We start from the raw sequence: 24,018 nt of genomic DNA, 5'->3' as shown, positions 1-24,018 counted from the left end.
AACCCAAAGGCTCTTTTCAGAAACATTTAGTTAATTTAATTTAATTTTCAGAGCCATTAACCCCTAGCTTGCCAGTGATCGCTATAAATCACTGGCAGTAGCATAGCTGTACTTTTTTTGCTAGTTAATTTAGTTAATTAATTTAGTTAATTTAATTTAATTTTCAGAGCCATTAACCCCTAGCTTGCCAGTGATCGCTATAAATCACTTGCAGTTGCATAGCTGTACTTTTTTGCTGTCTGTGCATTTTTTTAGGGGTTAATTTTGTTGTTGTAATTTTTTTAAAAACCCAAAGGCTCTTTTCAGAAACATTTAGTTAATTTAATTTAATTTTCAGAGCCATTAACCTCTAGCTTGCCAGTGATCGCTATAAATCACTGGCAGTAGCATAGCTGTACTTTTTTGCTAGTTAATTTAGTTAATTAATTTAGTTAATTTAATTTAATTTTCAGAGCCATTAACCCCTAGCTTGCCAGTGATCGCTATAAATCACTGGCAGTTGCATAGCTGTACTTTTTTGCTGTCTGTGCATTTTTTTTAGGGGTTAATTTTGTTGTTGTAATTTTTTAAAAACCCAAAGGCTCTTTTCAGAAACATTTAGTTAATTTAATTTAATTTTCAGAGCCATTAACCCCTAGCTTGCCAGTGATCGCTATAAATCACTGGCAGTAGCATAGCTGTACTTTTTTGCTAGTTAATTTAGTTAATTAATTTAGTTAATTTAATTTAATTTTCAGAGCCATTAACCCCTAGCTTGCCAGTGATCGCTATAAATCACTTGCAGTTGCATAGCTGTACTTTTTTGCTGTCTGTGCATTTTTTTAGGGGTTAATTTTGTTGTTGTAATTTTTTTAAAAACCCAAAGGCTCTTTTCAGAAACATTTAGTTAATTTAATTTAATTTTCAGAGCCATTAACCTCTAGCTTGCCAGTGATCGCTATAAATCACTGGCAGTAGCATAGCTGTACATTTTTGCTAGTTAATTTAGTTAATTAATTTAGTTAATTTAATTTTTTTTAGTAATTGTTTTCTGTGACAGATACAAAAATGTCACAGAAAAGATATAGTGCTGAGGAGGCGTATGCCATCCTTGCGTCAGAGTCAGATGCCTCTATTTCTGACTCAGACCCCAATTTTGACCCTGCCATGTGCTCAGATACATCACTAGATGCAGTCTCAACTGATAGTGATGTATCTGTGGCTGCTAGCCCCCCTGCCAGCCCCCCTGCTAGCCCCCCTGCCAGAAGGAGGCGTGTTGCTGCCATTGCTGCTGAAGAGTGGGTAACGCCTCATCTCCAGAGGCCAGATATCCCACCCTTCACAGCAAATGCTGGCATAAATATAGATGTGGCAGGTTTTAGCCCCCAGCAGTTTCTGGAAGTGTTTCTGGGCGATGATATATTGGGGAACATTGTCACCCAAACTAATTTATATGCCCATCAGTTCCGTGCTGCAAAGCCTGGAACATATTTGGCAAAGCAGCAATGGGCCCCCATCAATGTGCCAGAATTCAAAAAATTCTGGGCATTGACTATGCTGATGGGCATCATAAAGAAACCCTCCATTCGCTCCTACTGGAGTACTAGCCCCATCTGCTCTACCCCCATTTTCTCCCAGACTATGTCGAGGAAGAGGTATGAAATGATTCTGCATTTCATGCACTTCAGCGACAACAGCCTGTGCCCCCCTAGGGAGCATCCCCAATTTGACAGGCTGTATAAAATCCGCCCCCTGATATCCCACTTTTCTGCCAGGTTTGCAGAGGCTTATACACCTGGAAGGAATATATGCGTTGATGAATCCCTAATGAAGTATAAGGGAAGGCTGGGATTCAAGCAGTATATTCCTTCCAAACGCTCCAGATATGGGGTAAAGGTGTATAAGCTCTGTGACAGCGAGACTGGGTATACTCAGGCCTTCCGGGTGTATGAGGGAAAGGATAGCCACCTTGACCCTCCAGGTTGCCCAGAACATATGGGAACCACTGGCAAGATTGTCTGGGACCTGATATTACCCCTAATGAACAAAGGGTATCACTTGTACTTAGACAATTTTTATACAAGTGTCCTTTTGTTCAAGCTACTGTATTGCTTTGATACAGTAGCTTGCGGTACAATTAAAAAGAACCGCGCAGGTTTCCCAGGACAGCTTGTACGCACCCGGCTACGAAGGGGGGAGACCTCAGCTCTGCGCCAAGAGGAGCTGTTGGCACTGAAGTACAGAGACAAGAAGGATGTATACCTTCTTACCACCATCCACACAGAGAGGACGGTGGCGGTTTCTGTACGTGGCAGAGCTGAGATCATAAGGAAGCCAGTGTGCATCAAGTCTTATAACCGGCATATGGGTGGGGTTGATCTGGCTGATCAGCTGCTGCAGCCCTACCTAATTATGCGGAAGACAAGGGCCTGGTACAAAAAGGTTGCAATTTACCTAATGCAGATTGCAACCCACAACACTTTTTTGTTGTTCAAAAAAGCAAACCCCAGAGTTAAAAAGACTTTTTTACAGTTTCAGCTCCAGATTATTACGGGGATTTTGTACCATGATGCACCTGCTCCCCGGGCGGTGATGGGAGAGAGCAGAGTTGGGGCTATCCATTTTATTTTTAAAATCCCCCCTACTGCCACAAAGCAGAAACCACAAAAAAAATGCAGAGTCTGTACCAAGAGGGGGAAGAGAAGGGACACCATATATTACTGTCCTGATTGCCCTGGACAGCCTGCACTCTGCATTGGGGACTGCTTCAAGCGGTACCATACAATGGTCAATTTTTAAAAAAATAAATACATTTGCTGTTACATATATATATATATTTTTTTGGTTATGTTTACAGTTAGATGTTTTTTTGTTTTTTTTTACTTTTACTGTGCCAGATTTTTACATTTCACTACTCTATTTTTTTTCTAAAATTGGGCCTGTTTTTTTTTAACCAAAACCCCTGTAAAACCTATGCATGGGGGACATAGGTGTTCTCAGGGTGCCTTGCAGAAAACAACCTGAAGTATGTTTTTGTAATAACTTACAACAGTCTCTCCTAAATTATAGTCAAAAAGCAATGTGTCTGTAAAAATGAAAATTGAAAAATTACCACCATACACTTTCTCCAATTTTTTGGGCTAAAACGGTTGCTTCAAAGGCATCAAAGCACACCATATACAATACCTTGGGGTGTCAACATTTAAAAAATATACACTTTGAATGCAATAAATAAAAGTGGGGTATGCGATAGGCCCCAAACTAAAGATAGGCCTATCAGAAGAAATACTCTCATTTTTAATAACTAAAATCACAAGTCATAAAATTGTAACATAACCTTCCCAAAATCCTGGCAAACCTATGCATGGGGGGCATAGGTGTACTCAGGGTGCCTTGCAGAAAACAACCTGAAGTATTCTTTTGCAATAACTTACAACAATCTCTCCTAAATCATAGTCAAAAGCAATGTGTCTGTAAAAATGAAAATTGAAAAATTACCACCATATACTTTCTCCAATTTTTTGGGCTAAAACGGTTGCTTCAAAGGCATCAAAGCACACCATATACAATACCTTGGGGTGTCAACATTTAAAAAATATACACTTTGAATGCAATAAATAAAAGTGGGGTATGTGATAGGCCCCCAAACTAAAGATAGGCCTATCAGAAGAAATACTCTCATTTTTAATAACTAAAATCATGTAACATAACCTTCCCAAAATCCTGGCAAACCTATGCATGGGGGGCATAGGTGTACTCAGGGTGCCTTGCAGAAAACAACCTGAAGTATTCTTTTGCAATAACTTACAACAGTCTCTCCTAAATCATAGTAAAAAAGCAATGTGTCTGTAACAATGAAAATTGAAAAATTACCACCATATACTTTCTCCAATTTTTTGGGCTAAAACGGTTGCATCAAAGTCATCAAAACACTCCATGTATAATACCTTGGGGGGTCAACTTTTTAAATATAATCACATTTATGGAAAACAAATAAATTGGGGTATGTTAAAAGACCCCCAAAAAAGACAATAGGCAAAGAAAATATGTTAAATGTGAAAAAAAAATCACAAACACATGTCAGACATTTGGCATTGCACCGCCCAAACAAGCCACCAAACCTATGCATAGGTGGTATCACTGAACTCAGGAGATGTTGGTGACCACATATTGGTGTCAACTTTGGTAGTAACACATAAAAGGAGCTGTGAATCCATGTCTAAAGTACAATGTATGTGAAAAATAACACAAAGAAATGAATGCCCAATAGTTTGACAAAGACTAGTGGTTGAATTAGTGTATGGAAAGTGTTAAAACACCTGCATTTGAAATACCCTAGGATGTCTACTTTTCAAAAATATATGGTTTTATGGGGGTAAATTACATTGGCCGGATTCAGAAATGTCTTAAATAGAACATGGGTGCATGGGATGTGAAAAGGGGAAGTGTAAAAAATGGAATGCGCTTCCTAAAAATAAGGCCTTCTAGCCCCCAGAGAACCCAACACACCTATACATGGGTGGTATCACTGTACTCAGGAGATGTTGTTGAACACATATTGAGGTGTTTTTTGGCAGTAACACATAACAGGAACTGGGAATCCATGCCTAAAGTACAATGTGTGTGAAAAATAACACAAAAAAATGACTACCCAAAAGTTTGACAAAGACTGGTGGTTAAATAAGTTCATGGAAAGTGTGAAAATACCAGCATTTCAAATACCCTAGGGGGTCTACTTCTCAAAAATATATGGTTTTATGGGGGTAAATTTCATTGACCGGCTTCAGAAATGTCCCAAATAGGACATGGGTGCATGATGACCGATGTGAAAATTCCAAATTGAAAAACTGGAATGCGCTTCCTAAAAATAAGGCCTTCTAGCCCCCAGAGAACCCAACACACCTATACATAGGTGGTATCACTGTACTCAGGAGATGTTGTTGAACACATATTGAGGTGCTTTTTGGCAGTAACACATAACAGGAACTGAGAATCCATGCCTAAAATACAATGTGTGTGAAAAATAACACAAAAAAAATGACTACCCAAATGTTTGACAAAGACTGTTGGTTGAATTAGTGCATGAAAAGTGTTAAAATACCAGCATTTGAAATACCCTAGGGTGTCTACTTTTCAAAAATATATGGTTTGATGGGGATAAATTCCATTGGCCAGCTTCAGAAATGTCCCTAATAGGACATGGGTGCATGATGACCGATGTGAAAATTCCAAGTTGAAAAACTGGAATGCGCTTCCTAAAATTAAGGCCTTTTAGCCCCCAGAGAACCCGACACACCTATACATGGGTGGTATCACTGTACTCAGGAGATGTTGTTGAACACATATTGAGGTGTTTTTTGGCAGTAACACATAACAGGAACTGAGAATCCATGCCTAAAGTACAATGTGTGTGAAAAATAACACAAAATAATGACTACCCAAAAGTTTGACAAAGACTGGTGTTTGAATTAGTGCATGGAAAGTGTTAAAATACAAGCATTTGAAATACCCTAGGGTGTCTACTTTTCAAAAATATATGGTTTGATGGGGGTAAATTCCATTGACCAGCTTCAGAAATGTCCCAAATAGGACATGGGTGCATGATGACCGATGTGAAAATTCTAAGTTGAAAAACTGGAATGCGCTTCCTAAAATTAAGGCCTTTTAGCCCCCAGAGAACCCGACACACCTATACATGGGTGGTATCACTGTACTCAGGATATGTTGTTGAACACATATTGAGGTGTTTTTTTGGCAGTAACACATAACAGGAACTGAGAATCCATGCCTAAAGTACAATGTGTGTGAAAAATAACACAAAATAATGACTACCCAAAAGTTTGACAAAGACTGGTGGTTGAATTAGTGCATGGAAAGTGTTAAAATACAAGCATTTGAAATACCCTAGGGTGTCTACTTTTCAAAAATATATGGTTTGATGGGGGTAAATTCCATTGACCAGCTTCAGAAATGTCCCAAATAGGACATGGGTGCATGATGACCGATGTGAAAATTCCAAGTTGAAAAACTGGAATGCGCTTCCTAAAATTAAGGCCTTTTAGCCCCCAGAGAACCCGACACACCTATACATGGGTGGTATCACTGTACTCAGGAGATGTTGTTGAACACATATTGAGGTTTTTTTTTGGTAGTAACACATAACAGGAACTGAGAATCCATGCCTAAAGTACAATGTGTGTGAAAAATAACACAAAATAATGACTACCCAAAAGTTTGACAAAGACTGGTGGTTGAATTAGTGCATGGAAAGTGTTAAAATACAAGCATTTGAAATACCCTAGGGTGTCTACTTTTCAAAAATATATGGTTTGATGGGGGTAAATTCCATTGACCAGCTTCAGAAATGTCCCAAATAGGACATGGGTGCATGATGACCGATGTGAAAATTCCAAGTTGAAAAACTGGAATGCGCTTCCTAAAATTAAGGCCTTTTAGCCCCCAGAGAACCCGACACACCTATACATGGGTGGTATCACTGTACTCAGGAGATGTTGTTGAACACATATTGAGGTTTTTTTTGGTAGTAACACATAACAGGAACTAAGAATCCATGCCTAAAGTACAATGTGTGTGAAAAATAACACAAAATAATGACTACCCAAAAGTTTGACAAAGACTGGTGGTTGAATTAGTGCATGGAAAGTGTTAAAATACAAGCATTTGAAATACCCTAGGGTGTCTACTTTTCAAAAATATATGGTTTGATGGGGGTAAATTCCATTGACCAGCTTCAGAAATGTCCCAAATAGGACATGGGTGCATGATGACCGATGTGAAAATTCCAAGTTGAAAAACTGGAATGCGCTTCCTAAAATTAAGGCCTTTTAGCCCCCAGAGAACCCGACACACCTATACATGGGTGGTATCACTGTACTCAGGAGATGTTGTTGAACACATATTGAGGGGTTTTTTGGTAGTAACACATAACAGGAACTGAGAATCCATGCCTAAAGTACAATGTGTGTGATAAATAACACAAAATAATGACTACCCAAAAGTTTGACAAAGACTGGTGGTTGAATTAGTGCATGGAAAGTGTTAAAATACAAGCATTTGAAATACCCTAGGGTGTCTACTTTTCAAAAATATATGGTTTGATGGGGGTAAATTCCATTGACCAGCTTCAGAAATGTCCCAAATAGGACATGGGTGCATGATGACCGATGTGAAAATTCCAAGTTGAAAAACTGGAATGTGCTTCCTAAAATTAAGGCCTTTTAGCCCCCAGAGAACCCGACACACCTATACATGGGTGGTATCACTGTACTCAGGAGATGTTGTTGAACACATATTGAGGGTTGTTTTGGTAGTAACACATAACAGGAACTGAGAATCCATGCCTAAAGTACAATGTGTGTGAAAAATAACACAAAATAATGACTACCCAAAAGTTTGACAAAGACTGGTGGTTGAATTAGTGCATGGAAAGTGTTAAAATACAAGCATTTGAAATACCCTAGGGTGTCTACTTTTCAAAAATATATGGTTTGATGGGGGTAAATTCCATTGACCAGCTTCAGAAATGTCCCAAATAGGACATGGGTGCATGATGACCGATGTGAAAATTCCAAGTTGAAAAACTGTAATGTGCTTCCTAAAATTAAGGCCTTTTAGCCCCCAGAGAACCCGACACACCTATACATGGGTGGTATCACTGTACTCAGGAGATGTTGTTGAACACATATTGAGGTTTTTTTTTGGTAGTAACACATAACAGGAACTGAGAATCCATGCCTAAAGTACAATGTGTGTGAAAAATAACACAAAATAATGACTACCCAAAAGTTTGACAAAGACTGGTGGTTGAATTAGTGCATGGAAAGTGTTAAAATACAAGCATTTGAAATACCCTAGGGTGTCTATGTTTCAAAAATATATGGTTTGATGGGGGTAAATTCCATTGACCAGCTTCAGAAATGTCCCAAATAGGACATGGGTGCATGATGACCGATGTGAAAATTCTAAGTTGAAAAACTGGAATGCGCTTCCTAAAATTAAGGCCTTTTAGCCCCCAGAGAACCCGACACACCTATACATGGGTGGTATCACTGTACTCAGGAGATGTTGTTGAACACATATTGAGGGGTTTTTTGGTAGTAACACATAACAGGAACTGAGAATCCATGCCTAAAGTACAATGTGTGTGAAAAATAACACAAAATAATGACTACCCAAAAGTTTGACAAAGACTGGTGGTTGAATTAGTACATGGGTGGTATCACTGTACCCAGGAGATGCTGCTGAAGACATATGAGGGTGTTATTTGGCAGTAACCCTTAATATTATCAGTAAATGTATTCTTAAATTGCTATTTTGTCAAAAAATCAAATTATTTCCCCCCCCCCCCAAACTTTGGCATAGATTGGTGGTAAAATGGTTGCATGAAAAAAGTCAAAATACCCCAAGTTTAATACCTTAGGTTGTCTTCTTTTAAAAAATATATACAGTTGAAGGGTTATTCAGGGATTCATGACAGATATTGGTGTTACAATGTAACTATCGCCAATTTTGAAAAAACATGGTTTTGAAATAGCAAAGTGCTACTTGTACTTATTGCCCTATAACTTGCAAAAAAAGCAAAGAACATGTAAACATTGGGTATTTATAAACTCAGGACAAAATTTAGAAACTGTTTAGCATTGGTATTTTATGGTGGTTGTAGATGTGTAAGAAATTTTGGGGCTCAAAGTTAGAAAAAGTGCATTTTTTTTCATTTTTTCCTCATATTTTATATTTTTTTTTTATAGTAAATTATAAGATATGATGAAAATAATCATATCTTTAGAAAGTCCATTTAATGGCGAGAAAAACAGTATATAATATGTGTGGGTACAGTAAATGAGTAAGAGGAAAATTACAGTTAAACACAAACATTGCAGAAATGCAAAAATAGCCTTGGTCCCAGATGGTCAACAAATTGAAAAGTGGTCTGGTCACTAAGGGGTTAATAAAGACTTTTTAAAGTAATTTTTTTGTAATATTTAGAAAAAAATATTGTGTAAAATTTTGAACCAATCTTGAAATCACAAAAATTACCACAAAAAAAAAATAAGGACCCCCCCCCCCCAGAAAATTCTGCACATGTACTGAGAGATAAGAAAATAGTTCAATTACACCTAAAAAAAACTCTTGCTCACAGTCTGAGATTTAATTTCATATATTGTAAAATGTCAAATAAATTGTATATTAATAAATGTTTACAAAATACAATCGCCTAGATTACGAGTTTTGTGCTAAACAGGGTGCAAAAATAACGCCCAAAAAATTGTGTTATTTCACTCTCCATAGCACTGCCATTATGAGTTACTGAAAAGCCTCCTTGTACTGTGCGTTATGGGGCGTTAAGCTCCATACCGCACAAAAGCCAAGGGCTGAGTTTACGTGCTCATGCACGCTTTCTCCCTTAGATCTCAATGGGAAGAAAGTGTTAGAAAAAAAACGAACACCTGAAGTGCGGAATGGCGATTGCCGTAACGCAACTCCATTGATGGGGAAAAGAAAGTTACATTTAAACCTAACACCCTAACATAAACCCCTAGTCTAAATACCCCTAATCTACCACCCCGCCACATCGCCGACACTAATAAAAGCTATTAACCCCTATTCCGCCGCTCCCTGACATCGCCACCCTCTAATAAAAATGATTAATTCTTATTCCGCCGCTCACCGACATAGCCGCCACTAAATAAAGATATTAATCCTAATCCTCAGCTCCCCGACATCACCGCCACTAATACAAATTATTAACCTCTATTCCGCCGCTCCCCGACATCGCCACCCTCTAATAAAAATTATTAATTCTTATTCCGCCGCTCACCGACATAGCCGCCACTAAATAAATATATTAACCCTAATCCTCCGCTCCCCGCCATCACCGCCACTAATTCAAAATTATTAACCCCTATTCTGCCGCTCCCCAACATCGCCACCACTAAATAAAGTTATTAACCCCTTATCCACCGCTCCCGACACTAATAAAAGCTAATAACTCCTAATCCTCCGCTCCACGACATCGCCACCTCTAAATAAAGTTATTAACCCCTTATCCGCCGCTCCCGACACTAATAAAAGCTAATAACTCCTAATCCTCCGCTCCCCGACATCGCCACCACTAAATAAAGTTATTAATCCCTAATCCACCGCTCCCCAACACTAATAAAAGATATTAACCCCTAATCCTCCGCTCCCTGACATTGCCGCCAGCAAATGAAGTTATTAACCCCTTATCTGCTGCTCCCCGACATCGCCGCCACTAAATAAAGTTATTAACCCCTAATCTCCCGCTCCTCGACACCTAAATAAACCTATTAACCCCTAATCCACCAGCCCCTTATATCGCAAAACACTAAATTAAACTATTAACCCCTAAACCTAACATCCCCTAACTTTAAATTCAAATTACAATATAACTATCCTTAAAATAAATAAAAACGTACCTGTGAAATAAATAAAAACTAAGTTTAAACTATAAATTAACCTAACATTACTATTCTAATAAAATAAAAAATCAGCCAATAGGATTTCAGTAGCTCTCATCCTATAGGCTGTTTTGAACAGCCAATAGGATTTCAGAAGCTCTCATCCTATTGACTAATTTGAATTTTAAGAATCAAATCAGCCAATAGGAATGCAAGGTACGCCATTTTGAAACGATTACCTTGCATTCAACTTTACTGTACGGCGGTGACCGTATGAAGAGGACGCTCCGCGCAGGATGTCATCAACATCCAGGATAGCTCCTCTCCGCGCCACCAGGATGAAGATAGAAGATGCCCCAGCGATGGATGAAGATGTCGCCACCTGGATAAAAACTTCTCACCGCCTGGATGAAGACTTCTCGCCACCTGGATGAAGACTTCTCGCCACCTAGATGGAGTTGGATGTCCGGACTTCAGGAAACGTGAGTAGATATTCTGGGGTTAGTGTTAGGTATTATTTATTTTTTGGGGTGTTTTTTTTCAGATTAGGGCTTTGGGCAAAGCGTAAAAGAGCTGTATGTCCTTTTAAGAGCATTGAAAAAGAGCTGAATGCCCTTTTAAGGGCAATGCCCATACAAATGCCCCTTAAGGGGCAATGGGTAGCTTAGCTTTTTTTTAGAGTTAGGTTTTTTTATTTTGGAGGTCGGTTGAGTGGTGGGTTTTACTGTTGGGGGGACTTTGTATTTTTTTATAGGTAAAAGAGCTGTTTAACTTAGGGCAATGCCCTACAAAAGGCTCTTTTAAGGACTATTGATTATTGTTTATTGTAGGTTAGGGGGTGTTTTTATTTTGGGGGTCTTTTTTTATTTTTATAGGGCTATTAGATTAGGTGTAATTGTTTTTATTTTTGATAATTTTGTTTATTATTTTTTGTAATCTTACGCCTAGATTTAGAGTTTTGCGTTAGAAGGGGTGCGTTAGTTACGCGTGTTTTTTTTTCCCCCGCACCTTTTAAACAACACTGGTATTTAGAGTTCTCTGAAGGGCTGCGTTAGGCTCCAAAAAGGGAGCATAGAGCATAATTTACCGCCTCTTCAACTCTCAATACCAGCGTTGCTTACGGTAGCGGTAAGCAGCTAAAACGTGCTCATGCACGATTTCCCCATAGGAAACAATTGGCAGTTTGAGCTGAAAAAAAACCTAACACCTGCAAAAAAACAGCATTCAGCTCCTAACGCAGCCCCATTGTTTCCTATGGGGAAACACTTCCTAAGTCTGCACCTAACACCCTAACATGTACCCTGAGTCTAAACACCCCTAACCTTACACTTATTAACCCCTAATCTGCTGCCCCCACTATCGCTGACCCCTGCATATTATTATTATCCCCTAATCTGCTGCTCCGTACACCGCCGCAACCTACATTATCCCTATGTACCCCTAATCTGCTGCCCCTAACATCGCCGACCCCTATATTATATTTATTACCCCCTAATCTGCCCCCCCCCAATGTCGCCGCTACCTACCTACACTTATTAGCCCCTAATCTGCTGACCGGACCTCGCCGCCACTCTAATAAATGTATTAACCCCTAAACCGCCTCACTCCCGCCTCGCAAACCCTTTAATAAATAGTATTAACTCCTAATCTGCCCTCCCTAACATCGCCGACACCTAACTTCAAGTATTAACCCCTAATCTGCCGACCGGACCTCGCCGCTACTATAATAAATGTATTAACCCCTAAAGCTAAGTCTAACCCTAACACAAACACCCCCCTAAGTTAAATATACTTTAAATCTAACGAAATAAATTATTTCTTATTAAATAAATTAATCCTATTTAAAGCTAAATACTTAACTGTAAAATAAACCCTAATATAGCTACAATATAACAAATAATTATATTGTAGCTATTTTAGGATTTATTTTTATTTTACAGGCAACTTTGTATTTATTTTAACTAGGTACAATAGCTATTAAATAGTTAATAACTATTTAATAGCTACCTAGTTAAAATAATTACAAAATTACCTGTAAAATAAATCCTAACCTAAGTTACAATTAAACCTAACACTACACTATCAATATATTAATTAACTAAACTATCTACAATTAAATCAACTAAACTAAATTACAAAAAACAAACAAACACTAAATTACAAAAAATAACAAAAGATTACAAGAATTTTAAACTAATTACACCTACTCTAAGCCCCCTAAAAAAATAACAAAGCCCCCCAAAATAAAAAAATGCCCTACCCTATTTTAAAATAAAAAGTTAACAGCTCTTTTACCTTACCAGCCCTTAAAAGGGCCTTTTGCGGGGCATGCCCCAAAGAAAACAGCTCTTTTGCATTTAAATAAACATACAATACCCACCCCCCAACATTACAACCCACCATCCACATACCCCTAATCTAACCCAAACACCCCTTAAAAAACCTAACACTAAGCCCCTGAAGATCTCCCTACCTTATCTTCACCATGCCGGGTATCACAGATCCGTCCAGAAGAGGGTCCGAAGTCTTCATCCTATCCGGCAAGAAGAGGTGCAGAATCAGCCAATAGAATGCGAGCTCAATTTGATTGGCTGATTGGATCAGCCAATCTGATTGAAGTTGAATCTGGTTGGCTGATTCAGTCAGCCAATCAGATTTTTCCTACCTTAATTCCGATTGGCTGATAGAATCCTATCAGCCAATCGGAATTCGAGGGACGCCATCTTGAATGACGTCACTTAAAGGAACCTTCATTCGTCGGGAGTCGCCGGAAGAAGAGGATGGATCTGCGTCGGCTGCTTCAAGATGGTCCTGCTCCGCGCCAGATGGAAGAAGATAGAAGATGCCGCCTGGATGAAGATGTCTACCGGTCCGGATGTCCTCTTCTTGCCGGATAGGATGAAGACTTCGGACCCTCTTCTGGACGGATCAGTGATACCCGGCGTGGTGAAGATAAGGTAGGGAGATTTTCAGGGGCTTAGTGTTAGGTTTTTTAAGGGGTGTTTGGGTTAGATTAGGGGTATGTGAGTGGTGGGTTGTAATGTTGGGGGGGGGTATTGTATTTTTATTTAAATGCAAAAGTTCTGTTTTCTTTGGGGCATGCCCCGCAAAAGGCCCTTTTAAGGGCTGGTAAGGTAAAAGAGCTGTTAACTTTTTATTTTAGAATAAGGTAGGGCATTTTTTTATTTTGGGGGGCTTTGTTATTTTTTTAGGGGGCTTAGAGTAGATGTAATTAGTTTAAAATTCTTGTAATCTTTTTTTGTTGTTGTAATTTAGTGTTTGTTTTTTTTGTAATTTAGTTTAGTTGATTTAATTGTAGATAATTGTAGATAGTTCAGTTAATTAATTTATTGATAGTGTAGTGTTAGGTTTCATTGTAACTTAGGTTAGGATTTATTTTACAGGTCATTTTGTAATTATTTTAACTAGGTAGCTATTAAATAGTTATTAACTATTTAATAGCTATTGTACCTAGTTAAAAACAGAATTTATGTTTACCTGATAAATTACTTTCTCCAACGGTGTGTCCGGTCCACGGCGTCATCCTTACTTGTGGGATATTCTCCTCCCCAACAGGAAATGGCAAAGAGCCCAGCAAAGCTGGTCACATGATCCCTCCTAGGCTCCGCCTACCCCAGTCATTCGACCGACGTTAAGGAGGAATATTTGCATAGGAGAAACCATATGTTACCGTGGTGACTGTAGTTAAAGAAAATAAATTATCAGACCTGATTAAAAAAACCAGGGCGGGCCGTGGACCGGACACACCGTTGGAGAAAGTAATTTATCAGGTAAACATAAATTCTGTTTTCTCCAACATAGGTGTGTCCGGTCCACGGCGTCATCCTTACTTGTGGGAACCAATACCAAAGCTTTAGGACACGGATGAAGGGAGGGAGCAAATCAGGTCACCTAAATGGAAGGCACCACGGCTTGCAAAACCTTTCTCCCAAAAATAGCCTCAGAAGAAGCAAAAGTATCAAATTTGTAAAATTTAGAAAAAGTGTGCAGTGAAGACCAAGTCGCTGCCTTACATATCTGATCAACAGAAGCCTCGTTCTTGAAGGCCCATGTGGAAGCCACAGCCCTAGTGGAGTGAGCTGTGATTCTTTCAGGAGGCTGCCGTCCGGCAGTCTCATAAGCCAATCGGATAATGCTTTTAATCCAGAAGGAGAGAGAGGTAGAAGTTGCTTTTTGACCTCTCCGTTTACCAGAATAAACAACAAACAAAGACAAGTTTGTCTGAAATCCTTAGTAGCTGCTAAGTAAAATTTGAGAGCACGAACTACATCCAAGTTGTGCAACAAACGTTCCTTCTTTGAAACTGGATTAGGACACAAAGAAGGCACAACTATCTCCTGGTTAATGTTTTTGTTAGAAACAACTTTTGGAAAAAAACCAGGTTTAGTACGCAAAACCACCTTATCTGCATGGAACACCAGATAAGGAGAAGAACACTGCAGAGCAGATAATTCTGAAACTCTTCTAGCAGAAGAAATTGCAACCAAAAACAAAACTTTCCAAGATAATAACTTAATATCAACGGAATGTAAGGGTTCAAACGGAACCCCCTGAAGAACTGAAAGAACTAGGTTGAGACTCCAAGGAGGAGTCAAAATTTTGTAAACAGGCTTGATTCTAACCAGAGCCTGAACAAAGGCTAGAACATCTGGCACAGCTGCCAGCTTTTTGTGAAGTAACACAGACAAGGCAGAAATCTGTCCCATCAAGGAACCTGCAGATAATCCTTTTTCCAATCCTTCTCGAAGGAAGGATAGACTCTTAGGAATCTTAACCTTGTCCCAAGGGAATCCTGCAGATTCACACCAACAGATATACCAAATTATGTGGTAATTTTTCTGGTTACAGGCTTTCAGGCCTGAACAAGAGTATTAATAACAGAATCTGAGAACCCTCGCTTTGATAAGATCAAGCGTTCAATCTCCAAGCAGTCAGCTGGAGTGGGTCGAACGGACCTAGAACAAGAAGGTCTCTCAAAGGTAGCTTCCATGGTGGAGCCGATGACATATTCACCAGATCTGCATACCAAGTCCTGCGTGGCCACGCAGGAGCTATCAAAATCACTGACGCCCTCTCCTGATTGATCCTGGCTACCAGCCTGGGGATGAGAGGAAACGGCGGGAACACATAAGCTAGTTTGAAGGTCCAAGGTGCTACTAGTGCATCCACTAGAGCCGCCTTGGGATCCCTGGATCTGTACCCGTAGTGAGGAACTCTGAAGTTCTGACGAGAGGCCATCAGATCCATGTCTGGAATGCCCCACGGTTGAGTGACTTGGGCAAAGATTTCCGGATGGAGTTCCCACTCCCCCGGATGCAATGTCTGACGACTCAGAAAATCCGCTTCCCAATTTTCCACTCCTGGGATGTGGATAGCAGACAGGTGGCAGGAGTGAGACTCCGCCCATAGAATGATTTTGGTCACTTCTTCCATCGCTAGGGAACTCCTTGTTCCCCCCTGATGGTTGATGTATGAACTTGGCCCTCGCTAGCTGAGGCCAAGCTTTGAGAGCATTGAATATCGCTCTCAGTTCCAGAATATTTATCGGTAGAAGAGATTCTACCCGAGACCAAAGACCCTGAGCTTTCAGGGATCCCCAGACCGCGCCCCAGCCCATCAGACTGGCGTCGGTCGTGACAATGACCCACTCTGGTCTGCGGAAGGTCATCCCTTGTGACAGGTTGTCCAGGGACAGCCACCAACGGAATGAGTCTCTGGTCCTCTGATTTACTTGTATCTTCGGAGACAAGTCTGAATAGTCCCCATACCACTGACTGAGCATGAACAGTTGTAATGGTCTTAGATGAATGCGCACAAAAGGAACTATGTCCATTGCCGCTACCATCAAACCTATCACTTCCATGCACTGCGCTATGGAAGGAAGAGGAACGGAATGAAGTATCCGACAAGAGTCTAGAAGTTTTGTTTTTCTGGCTTCTGTCAGAAAAATCCTCATTTCAAAGGAGTCTATTATAGTTCCCAAGAAGGGAACCCTCGTTGACGGAGATAGAGAACTCTTTTCCACGTTCACTTTCCATCCGTGAGATCTGAGAAAGGCCAGGACAATGTCCGTGTGAGCCTTTACTTGAGGAAGGGACGACGCTCGAATCAGAATGTCGTCCAAGTAAGGTACTACAGCAATGCCCCTTGGTCTTAGCACCGCCAGAAGGGACCCTAGTACCTATGAGAAAATCCTAGGAGCAGTGGCTAATCCGAAAGAAAACGCCACGAACTGGAAATGCTTGTCCAGGAATGCAAACCTTAGGAACCGATGATGTTCCTTGTGGATAGGAATATGTAGATACGCATCCTTGAAATCCACCTTGGTCATGAATTGACCTTCCTGGATGGAAGGAAGAAGTGTTCGAATGGTTTCCATCTTGAACGATGGAACCTTGAGAACTTGTTCAAGATCTAGAGATCTAAGATTGGTCTGAACGTTCCCTCTTTTTTGGGAACTATGAACAGATTGGAGTAGAACCCCATCCCTTGTTCTCCTAATGGAACAGGATGAATCACTCCCATTTTTAGCAGGTCTTCTACCCAATGTAAGAATGCCTGTCTTCTTATGTGGTCTGAAGACAACTGAGACCTGTGGAACCTCCCCCTTGGAGGAAGCCCCTTGAACTCCAGAGAATAACCTTGGGAGACTATTTCTAGCGCCCAAGGATCCAGAACATCTTTTGCCCAAGCCTGAGCGAAGAGAGAGAGTCTGCCCCCCACCAGATCCGGTCCCGGATCGGGGGCCCGCATTTCATGCTGTCTTGGTAGCAGTGGCAGGTTTCCTGGCCTGCTTTCCTTTGTTCCAGCCTTGCATAGGTCTCCAGGCTGGATTGGCTTGAGAAGTATTACCTTCCTGCTTAGAGGACGTAGCCCTTGGGGCTGATCCGTTTCTGCGAAAGGGACGAAACTTAGGTTTATTTTTGGTCTTGAAAAGACCTATCCTGAGGAAGGGCGTGGCCCTTGCCCCCAGTGATATCAGAGATAATCTCTTTCAAGTCAGGGCCAAAGAGTGTTTTCCCCTTGAAAGGAATGTCAAGCAATTTGTTCTTGGAAGACGCATCCGCTGCCCAAGATTTTAACCAAAGCGCTCTGCGCCACAATAGCAAACCCAGAATTTTTTCGCCGCTAACCTAGCCAATTGCAAGGTGGCGTCTAGGGTGAAAGAATTAGCCAATTTAAGAGCACAAATTCTGTCCATAATCTCCTCATAAGAAGAAGAATTACTAATAATCGCCTTTCCTAGCTCATCAAACTAGAAACACGCGGCTGCAGTGACAGGGACAATGCATGCAATTGGTTGTAGAAGGGAACCTTGCTGAACAAACATCTTTAGCAGACCTTCTAATTTTTTATCCATAGGATCTTGGAAAGCACAACTATCTTCTATGGGTATAGTGGCGCGCTTGTGTAGAGTAGAAACCGCCCCCTCGACCTTGGGGACTGTCTGCCATCAGTCCTTTCTGGGGTCGACTATAGGAAAACAATTTTATAAATATGGGGGGAGGTACTAAAGGTATACCGGGCCTGTCCCATTCTTTACTAACAATGTACGCCACCCGCTTGGATATAGGAAAAGCTTCGGGGGGCCCCGGGGCCTCTAAGAACTTTTCCATTTTACATAGTGGTTCTGGAATGACCAGATAATCACAATCATCCAAATTGGATAACACCTCCTTAAGCAGAGCGCGGAGATGTTCCAACTTAAATTTAAAAGTAATCACATCAGGTTCAGCTTGTTGAGAAATGTTTCCTGAATCTGAAATTTCTCCCTCAGACAAAACCTCCCTGGCCCCCTCAGACTGGTGTAGGGGCCCTTCAGAAACCATATCATCAGCGTTCTCATGCTCTACAGAATTTTCTAAAACAGAGCAGTCGCGCTTTCGCTGATAAGTGGGCATATTGGCTAAAATGTTTTTGATAGAGTTATCCATTACAGCCGTTAAATGTTGCATAGTAAGGAGTATTGGCGCACTAGATGTACTAGGGGCCTCCTGTATGGGCAAGACTGGTGTAGACGAAGGAGGGGATGATGCAGTACCATGCTTACTCCCCTCACTTGAGGAATCATCTTGGGCATCATTTTTATTAATTTTTTTTTTTTTTTTTTTTTTTTATGACATAAAATACATATAGTTAAATGAGAAGGAACCTTGGTTTCCCCACAGTCAGAACACAATCTATCTGGTAGTTCAGACATGTTAAACAGGCATAAACTTGATAACAAAGCACAAAAAACGTTTTAAAATAAAACCGTTACTGTCACTTTAAATTTTAAACTAAACACACTTTATTACTGCAATTGCGAAAAAGTATGAAGGAATTGTTCAAAATTCACCAAAATTTCACCACAGTGTCTTAAAGCCTTAAAAGTATTGCACACCAAATTTGGAAGCTTTAACCCTTAAAATAACGGAACCGGAGCCGTTTTTATATTTAACCCCTTTACAGTCCCTGGAATCTGCTTTGCTGAGACCCAACCAAGCCCAAAGGGGAATACGATACCAAATGATGCCTTCAGAAAGACTTTTCTATGTATCAGAGCTCCACACACATGCAGCTGCATGCCATGCTGTCCTCAAAAACAAGACTATGATTAGGGAAAGCCCCTAAAGAATAAGGTGTCTAAAACAGTGCCTGCCGATATAATCATATCAAAATACCCAGAATAAATGATTCCTCAAGGCTAAATATGTGTTAATAATGAATCGATTTAGCCCAGAAAAAGTCTACAGTCTTAATAAGCCCTTGTGAAGCCCTTATTTACTATCTTAATAAACATGGCTTACCGGATCCCATAGGGAAAATGACAGCTTCCAGCATTACATCGTCTTGTTAGAATGTGTCATACCTCAAGCAGTAAGAGACTGCACACTGTTCCCCCAACTGAAGTTAATTGCTCTCAACAGTCCTGTGTGGAACAGCCATGGATTTTAGTTACGGTGCTAAAATCATTTTCCTCATACAAACAGAAATCTTCATCTCTTTTCTGTTTCTGAGTAAATAGTACATACCAGCACTATTTTAAAATAACAAACTCTTGATTGAATAATAAAAACTACAGTTAAACACTAAAAAACTCTAAGCCATCTCCGTGGAGATGTTGCCTGTACAACGGCAAAGAGAATGACTGGGGTAGGCGGAGCCTAGGAGGGATCATGTGACCAGCTTTGCTGGGCTCTTTGCCATTTCCTGTTGGGGAGGAGAATATCCCACAAGTAAGGATGACGCCGTGGACCGGACACACCTATGTTGGAGAAATAAATACAAAGTTGCCTGTAAAATAAAAATAAATCCTAAAATAGCTACAATATAATTATTCGTTATATTATAGCTATATTAGGGTTTATTTTACAGGTAAGTATTTAGCTTTAAATAGGATTAATTTATTTAATAAGAGTTAATTTATTTTGTTAGATAAAAATTATATTTAACTTAGGGGGGTGTTAGTGTTAGGATTAGACTTAGCTTTAGGGGTTAATACATTAATTATAGTAGCGGCGAGGTCCGGTCGGCAGATTAGGGGTTAATACTTGAAGTTAGGTGTCAGCGATGTTAGGGAGGGCAGATTAGGGGTTAATACTATTTATTATAGGGTTTGCGAGGCGGGAGTGAGGCGGTTTAGGGGTTAATAAATTTATTAGAGTGGCGGCGAGGTCCGGTCAGCAGATTAGGGGTTAATAAGTGTAGGTAGGTAGGGGATCCTAACGCTGGTTTGGACGGCTAACGCAAAACTCTAAATCTAGGCGTTAGTGTTTTTTATTTTTCTTAATTTAGTGTTTATTATATTTTGTAATTTTAGATTTTGTAATTTTTTTCGGTGTTAGGTTTTTTAAAATTTGTAATTTAGATTTTTTAAATAGTAATGTTAGGTTAATTTTTATTTCACAGGTAAGTTTTAATTTATTTAAATATAATTATATTTTAATTTAAAGTTAGGGGGTGTTAGGTTTAGGGGTTAATAGTTTAATTTAGTGTTTTGCAATGTGGGAGGTCAGAGGTTTCGGGGTTAATAGGTTTATTTAGTGGCGGTGATGTGGGATGCCGGAGGTTTTAGGGGTTATAGGTTTATTTAGTTATGGACGTTGCAATACAGGCTAAAATGCTTGCGATATAGCTATACCGCAGCGAGTCCTAATATGCGTTTTTGGCCATTAAACGTAAAATGTCAGTGGTATAGCTCTACCGCAAAACTCGTAATCTAGCCAAATGTGAATAAAGTCTATGGGGTAGATTTAACAAGTAGCAGATGCTGAAATCTATCCCAGTAGTTTCCAGATCGCTGGAAACAGAAGTTAAGAAGCAACGATCGTAAGCTGCTCCTTAACTCGTCTGCCACTTCTAAGGCGGCGTACAGCAATCAGCACGATCGTATACGATCGGGTTGATTGATACCCCCTGCTAGTGGCCGATTGGCCGCAAATCTGCAGGGGGCGGCATTGCACAAGCATTTCACTAGAAATGCTTGTGCAATGGTAAATGCCGACAGCGTATGCTGTCATCATTTATTGATGTGCGGCAGAGGTAATCTGCTACAACGGATCATGTCCGCCCGCACAATGATAATTCGGCACCTATATATTAAATATTTCCTTTCCTCATTCATAAATGTGAACAACTCATAAAAAAACGCATATATAATTTCAAAGTAAAAATGTTCCTTCATGGGACCTAATACTTTTCATAGAGCTTGCTGTTAGGTGCCATAGATTTACAGAGCTTTAGGTAAATATAGGACAGCGTGTATAGATTTTCCGTAAATCTCTTTTTTATTAATGTTACATTATCAGCTGCATGCAAATGCATTTCATTTCGCTCTAAAAAATATATTTCTGCAATGTCTGCATTTGCATATTCATAGTCTAAAAAATATATATGTATGCTTTCTTTGTATACATTAGATGCACTTTCAAATGCTAGTTTGTTTAGAAAAATATGTGTTTTCCAAGCTCTTTATTGAATTTAAGAATAATTAAAATCAGGGTCATTCTTATTGGCTCCGTAATATACTGATACAAATGCATGCAAATATATTAATATTTTTACCTTTTATTTTCAACAAGCACAAGAATATTTCTTTTCTCTCCATTCAGCATAGCTGAGCTTGATGCTACAGTAGAAAAGAAAGTAATCATAATATGAGCAGTTAATACCATAGTCTATTTTTTTCTATTTTCTACCAGTTGTAATATATATATATATAAATATATATATATATATATATATATACACATATATATACATATATATATTTTTTTCTGCATATGTTTTAATATAATTCAATATTTATATACCTTGTACAAAATTGCATTATATTTTGTGTACACAAAAGAGTAAAACATTATATAAATGTCAACAACCAATCAATGGAATAGATTCAATAAAACCTATTTGTAAAACTAAAATCTTGTGAAAAACAAATTTTGCTACAACATCATAATAAATGGTATCATTCATAAAGATTTGCATCTGCCCTTCGTCACATGTACGAATTGTGAGTTGCTTTCTATTATAATTAATGGAGCAGCATCTATCTTGCAACTGCTCACCTCCTAGAGAATAAAATGAGCTTTACTGTGAAAGATTCATCAAAAATGTCTTTAACACGTTAGAGAACAAACACATAAAAAAAAACCTTTGGAAAATAGCACACTCTAAGATATGAAGAAAATAAAACTTGAAAGTGGTTAAAATAAAAATGAAACAACAGCAACGGTTTTGATATAATGATGAGACACAACCATAAGAGAAGATACTTCACTGAGTCTTTATAAATTCTGCATGCCGGGCCATAATGTAGGTGAAATAACTGACCACGCTTTAACAACCATTTTGTTTTATCCAGTGAAACGACTTTACTATCATAAAACAGACGTGACTATTTTACAGCTACAAACATTTAGATAAATCCAAAGGGGCCTATCTATCAAGCTCTGTACAGGGGCTTGATTCCCCGTGTTTCTAGCGAGCCTGCAGGCTCGCCAGAAACAGCAGTTATGAAGCAGCGGTCTAAAGACCGGTGCTCCATAACCCTGTCGGCCTGCTCTGATGAGGTGGACAGGAATCGCCAGAATTCAACCCAATCGAGTACGAACGGGTTGATTGATACCCCCCTGCAGGCGGACGATTGACAGGGAGTCTGCAGGGGGCAGCGTTGCACCAGCAGCTCACAAGAGCTGCTGGTGCAATGCTGAATATGGAGAGCGTATTGCTCTCCGCATTCAGCGATGTCTGTCGGATCAGGTCCGACAGACATATGATAAGTAGGCCTCAAAGTGTTTAAATTGTACTTATTGTTTTCCACATTGCTAGTGGTTTGCACTTGATGTGAAATATATCATGTTTTGGCACATCGGAAAGCTATAGATGATGATTATTAGTACTATCATTTGTATAGATCTGCATAAATCTGTAGCGCTGATATTATAAAGGTAGGAGCACACAATAACAAAACTGTAGAAAATATAGGTGAAGTACTTACTGTAATAGCTCAAAGCTCTTCATCTTAAGCAGAACATTACAGCTTGTCTGACTGCTGTAACTACAATGTGCATGACAGCTGCACCACTTCTTCTGTCATCTCATCTGCCAAGCTTTAAATAACAAGCTCTTTGGAAGAAGGGTCTCTTAGTTTTACTTTTTTTCTTTATTTTTTTTCTATCTATCTATCTATCTATCTATCTATCTATCTATCTATCATCTATATATCCAGTGTGTATATACTGTGTGTATATATATATATATATTCTTTTACCTTAAATCATTGCCATTATAGACCCCTACTCATGCACCCAGTGCTATGGTGTGTTGGTGAGATGCTTTGTAAATAAATACTACTACTACAAACAATAATAATTATTTCTACCTACTAGATTAACTGGTATTCCATTTCTACCAGTTTCTTATTGTGGCACATTGTATTTATGTCTATATTAAAGCACTGTGTTAGCCATGCCATTGTTCTGTTTTGCCAAAGGCTATAAAACATATTCCCTCTAGTTGCTGTAGCTTCATATTCCACTGTAGAGACAGAACTGCATTGTAAACATACAAAGTATGATTGTTTTACTTTTCTTTTGTAAGTATTTGTTACCTCTTCTTTTCTTTAAATCTGTAGACCTGCTTGCTTTAATTTCACGTCTTAAAGGGTCAGTAAAGTCCCTTGTGCATTCGCTTCATTACGAATGCAAATTCATAATGAAAATATGAATATTAATTTACCAAAATAAATATATCCGAATGAGGGGTAGATTACGAGTGGCACGCTAACAGTTGGGTGCGAGCGATATTGGGTTTATCGCACCTGTTTGTGTGCGTCGGAAGTAGTGCACGTATTACAAGCTAAAAGTAAATGCATGTGCTTGAGCACAATTAAATTTAACACACGTTCGGTTAGTGCAACTTCAGAGCTCTGGTTAACTGTTACACTTGAATATAAAGTATCACAAAAACATTAAAAATATATTTTAGAAGTACAGTTATAATAACACTGCCTGATAAAAAATATTTGGAAAAAATTGCAATCAAACGTTATAAGGGCCCAAACAAAAACAAAAAATTACTGCAAAGGGCTTTAACA

At 39.3% G+C, this 24,018-nt stretch overlaps 1 protein-coding gene across 1 annotated transcript in view; it reads right to left on the bottom strand.

The window, feature by feature from the left end:
* ARAP2 (ArfGAP with RhoGAP domain, ankyrin repeat and PH domain 2) overlaps positions 1-24,018 on the bottom strand; it is a 626,699-nt gene that overhangs the window by 236,932 nt on the left and 365,749 nt on the right. The window contains exon 19 of the mRNA XM_053704072.1: positions 21,486-21,549. Coding sequence (XP_053560047.1) covers positions 21,486-21,549 — 64 coding nt within the window. The remainder of the gene's footprint in view (positions 1-21,485; positions 21,550-24,018) is intronic.

This window comes from Bombina bombina, chromosome 2 (assembly GCF_027579735.1).
Source record: "Bombina bombina isolate aBomBom1 chromosome 2, aBomBom1.pri, whole genome shotgun sequence".
NCBI classification, from domain to species: domain Eukaryota; kingdom Metazoa; phylum Chordata; class Amphibia; order Anura; family Bombinatoridae; genus Bombina; species Bombina bombina.
Note: the sequence above shows the minus strand (reverse complement) of the source record. Positions and strands in the feature narration are given on the sequence as shown.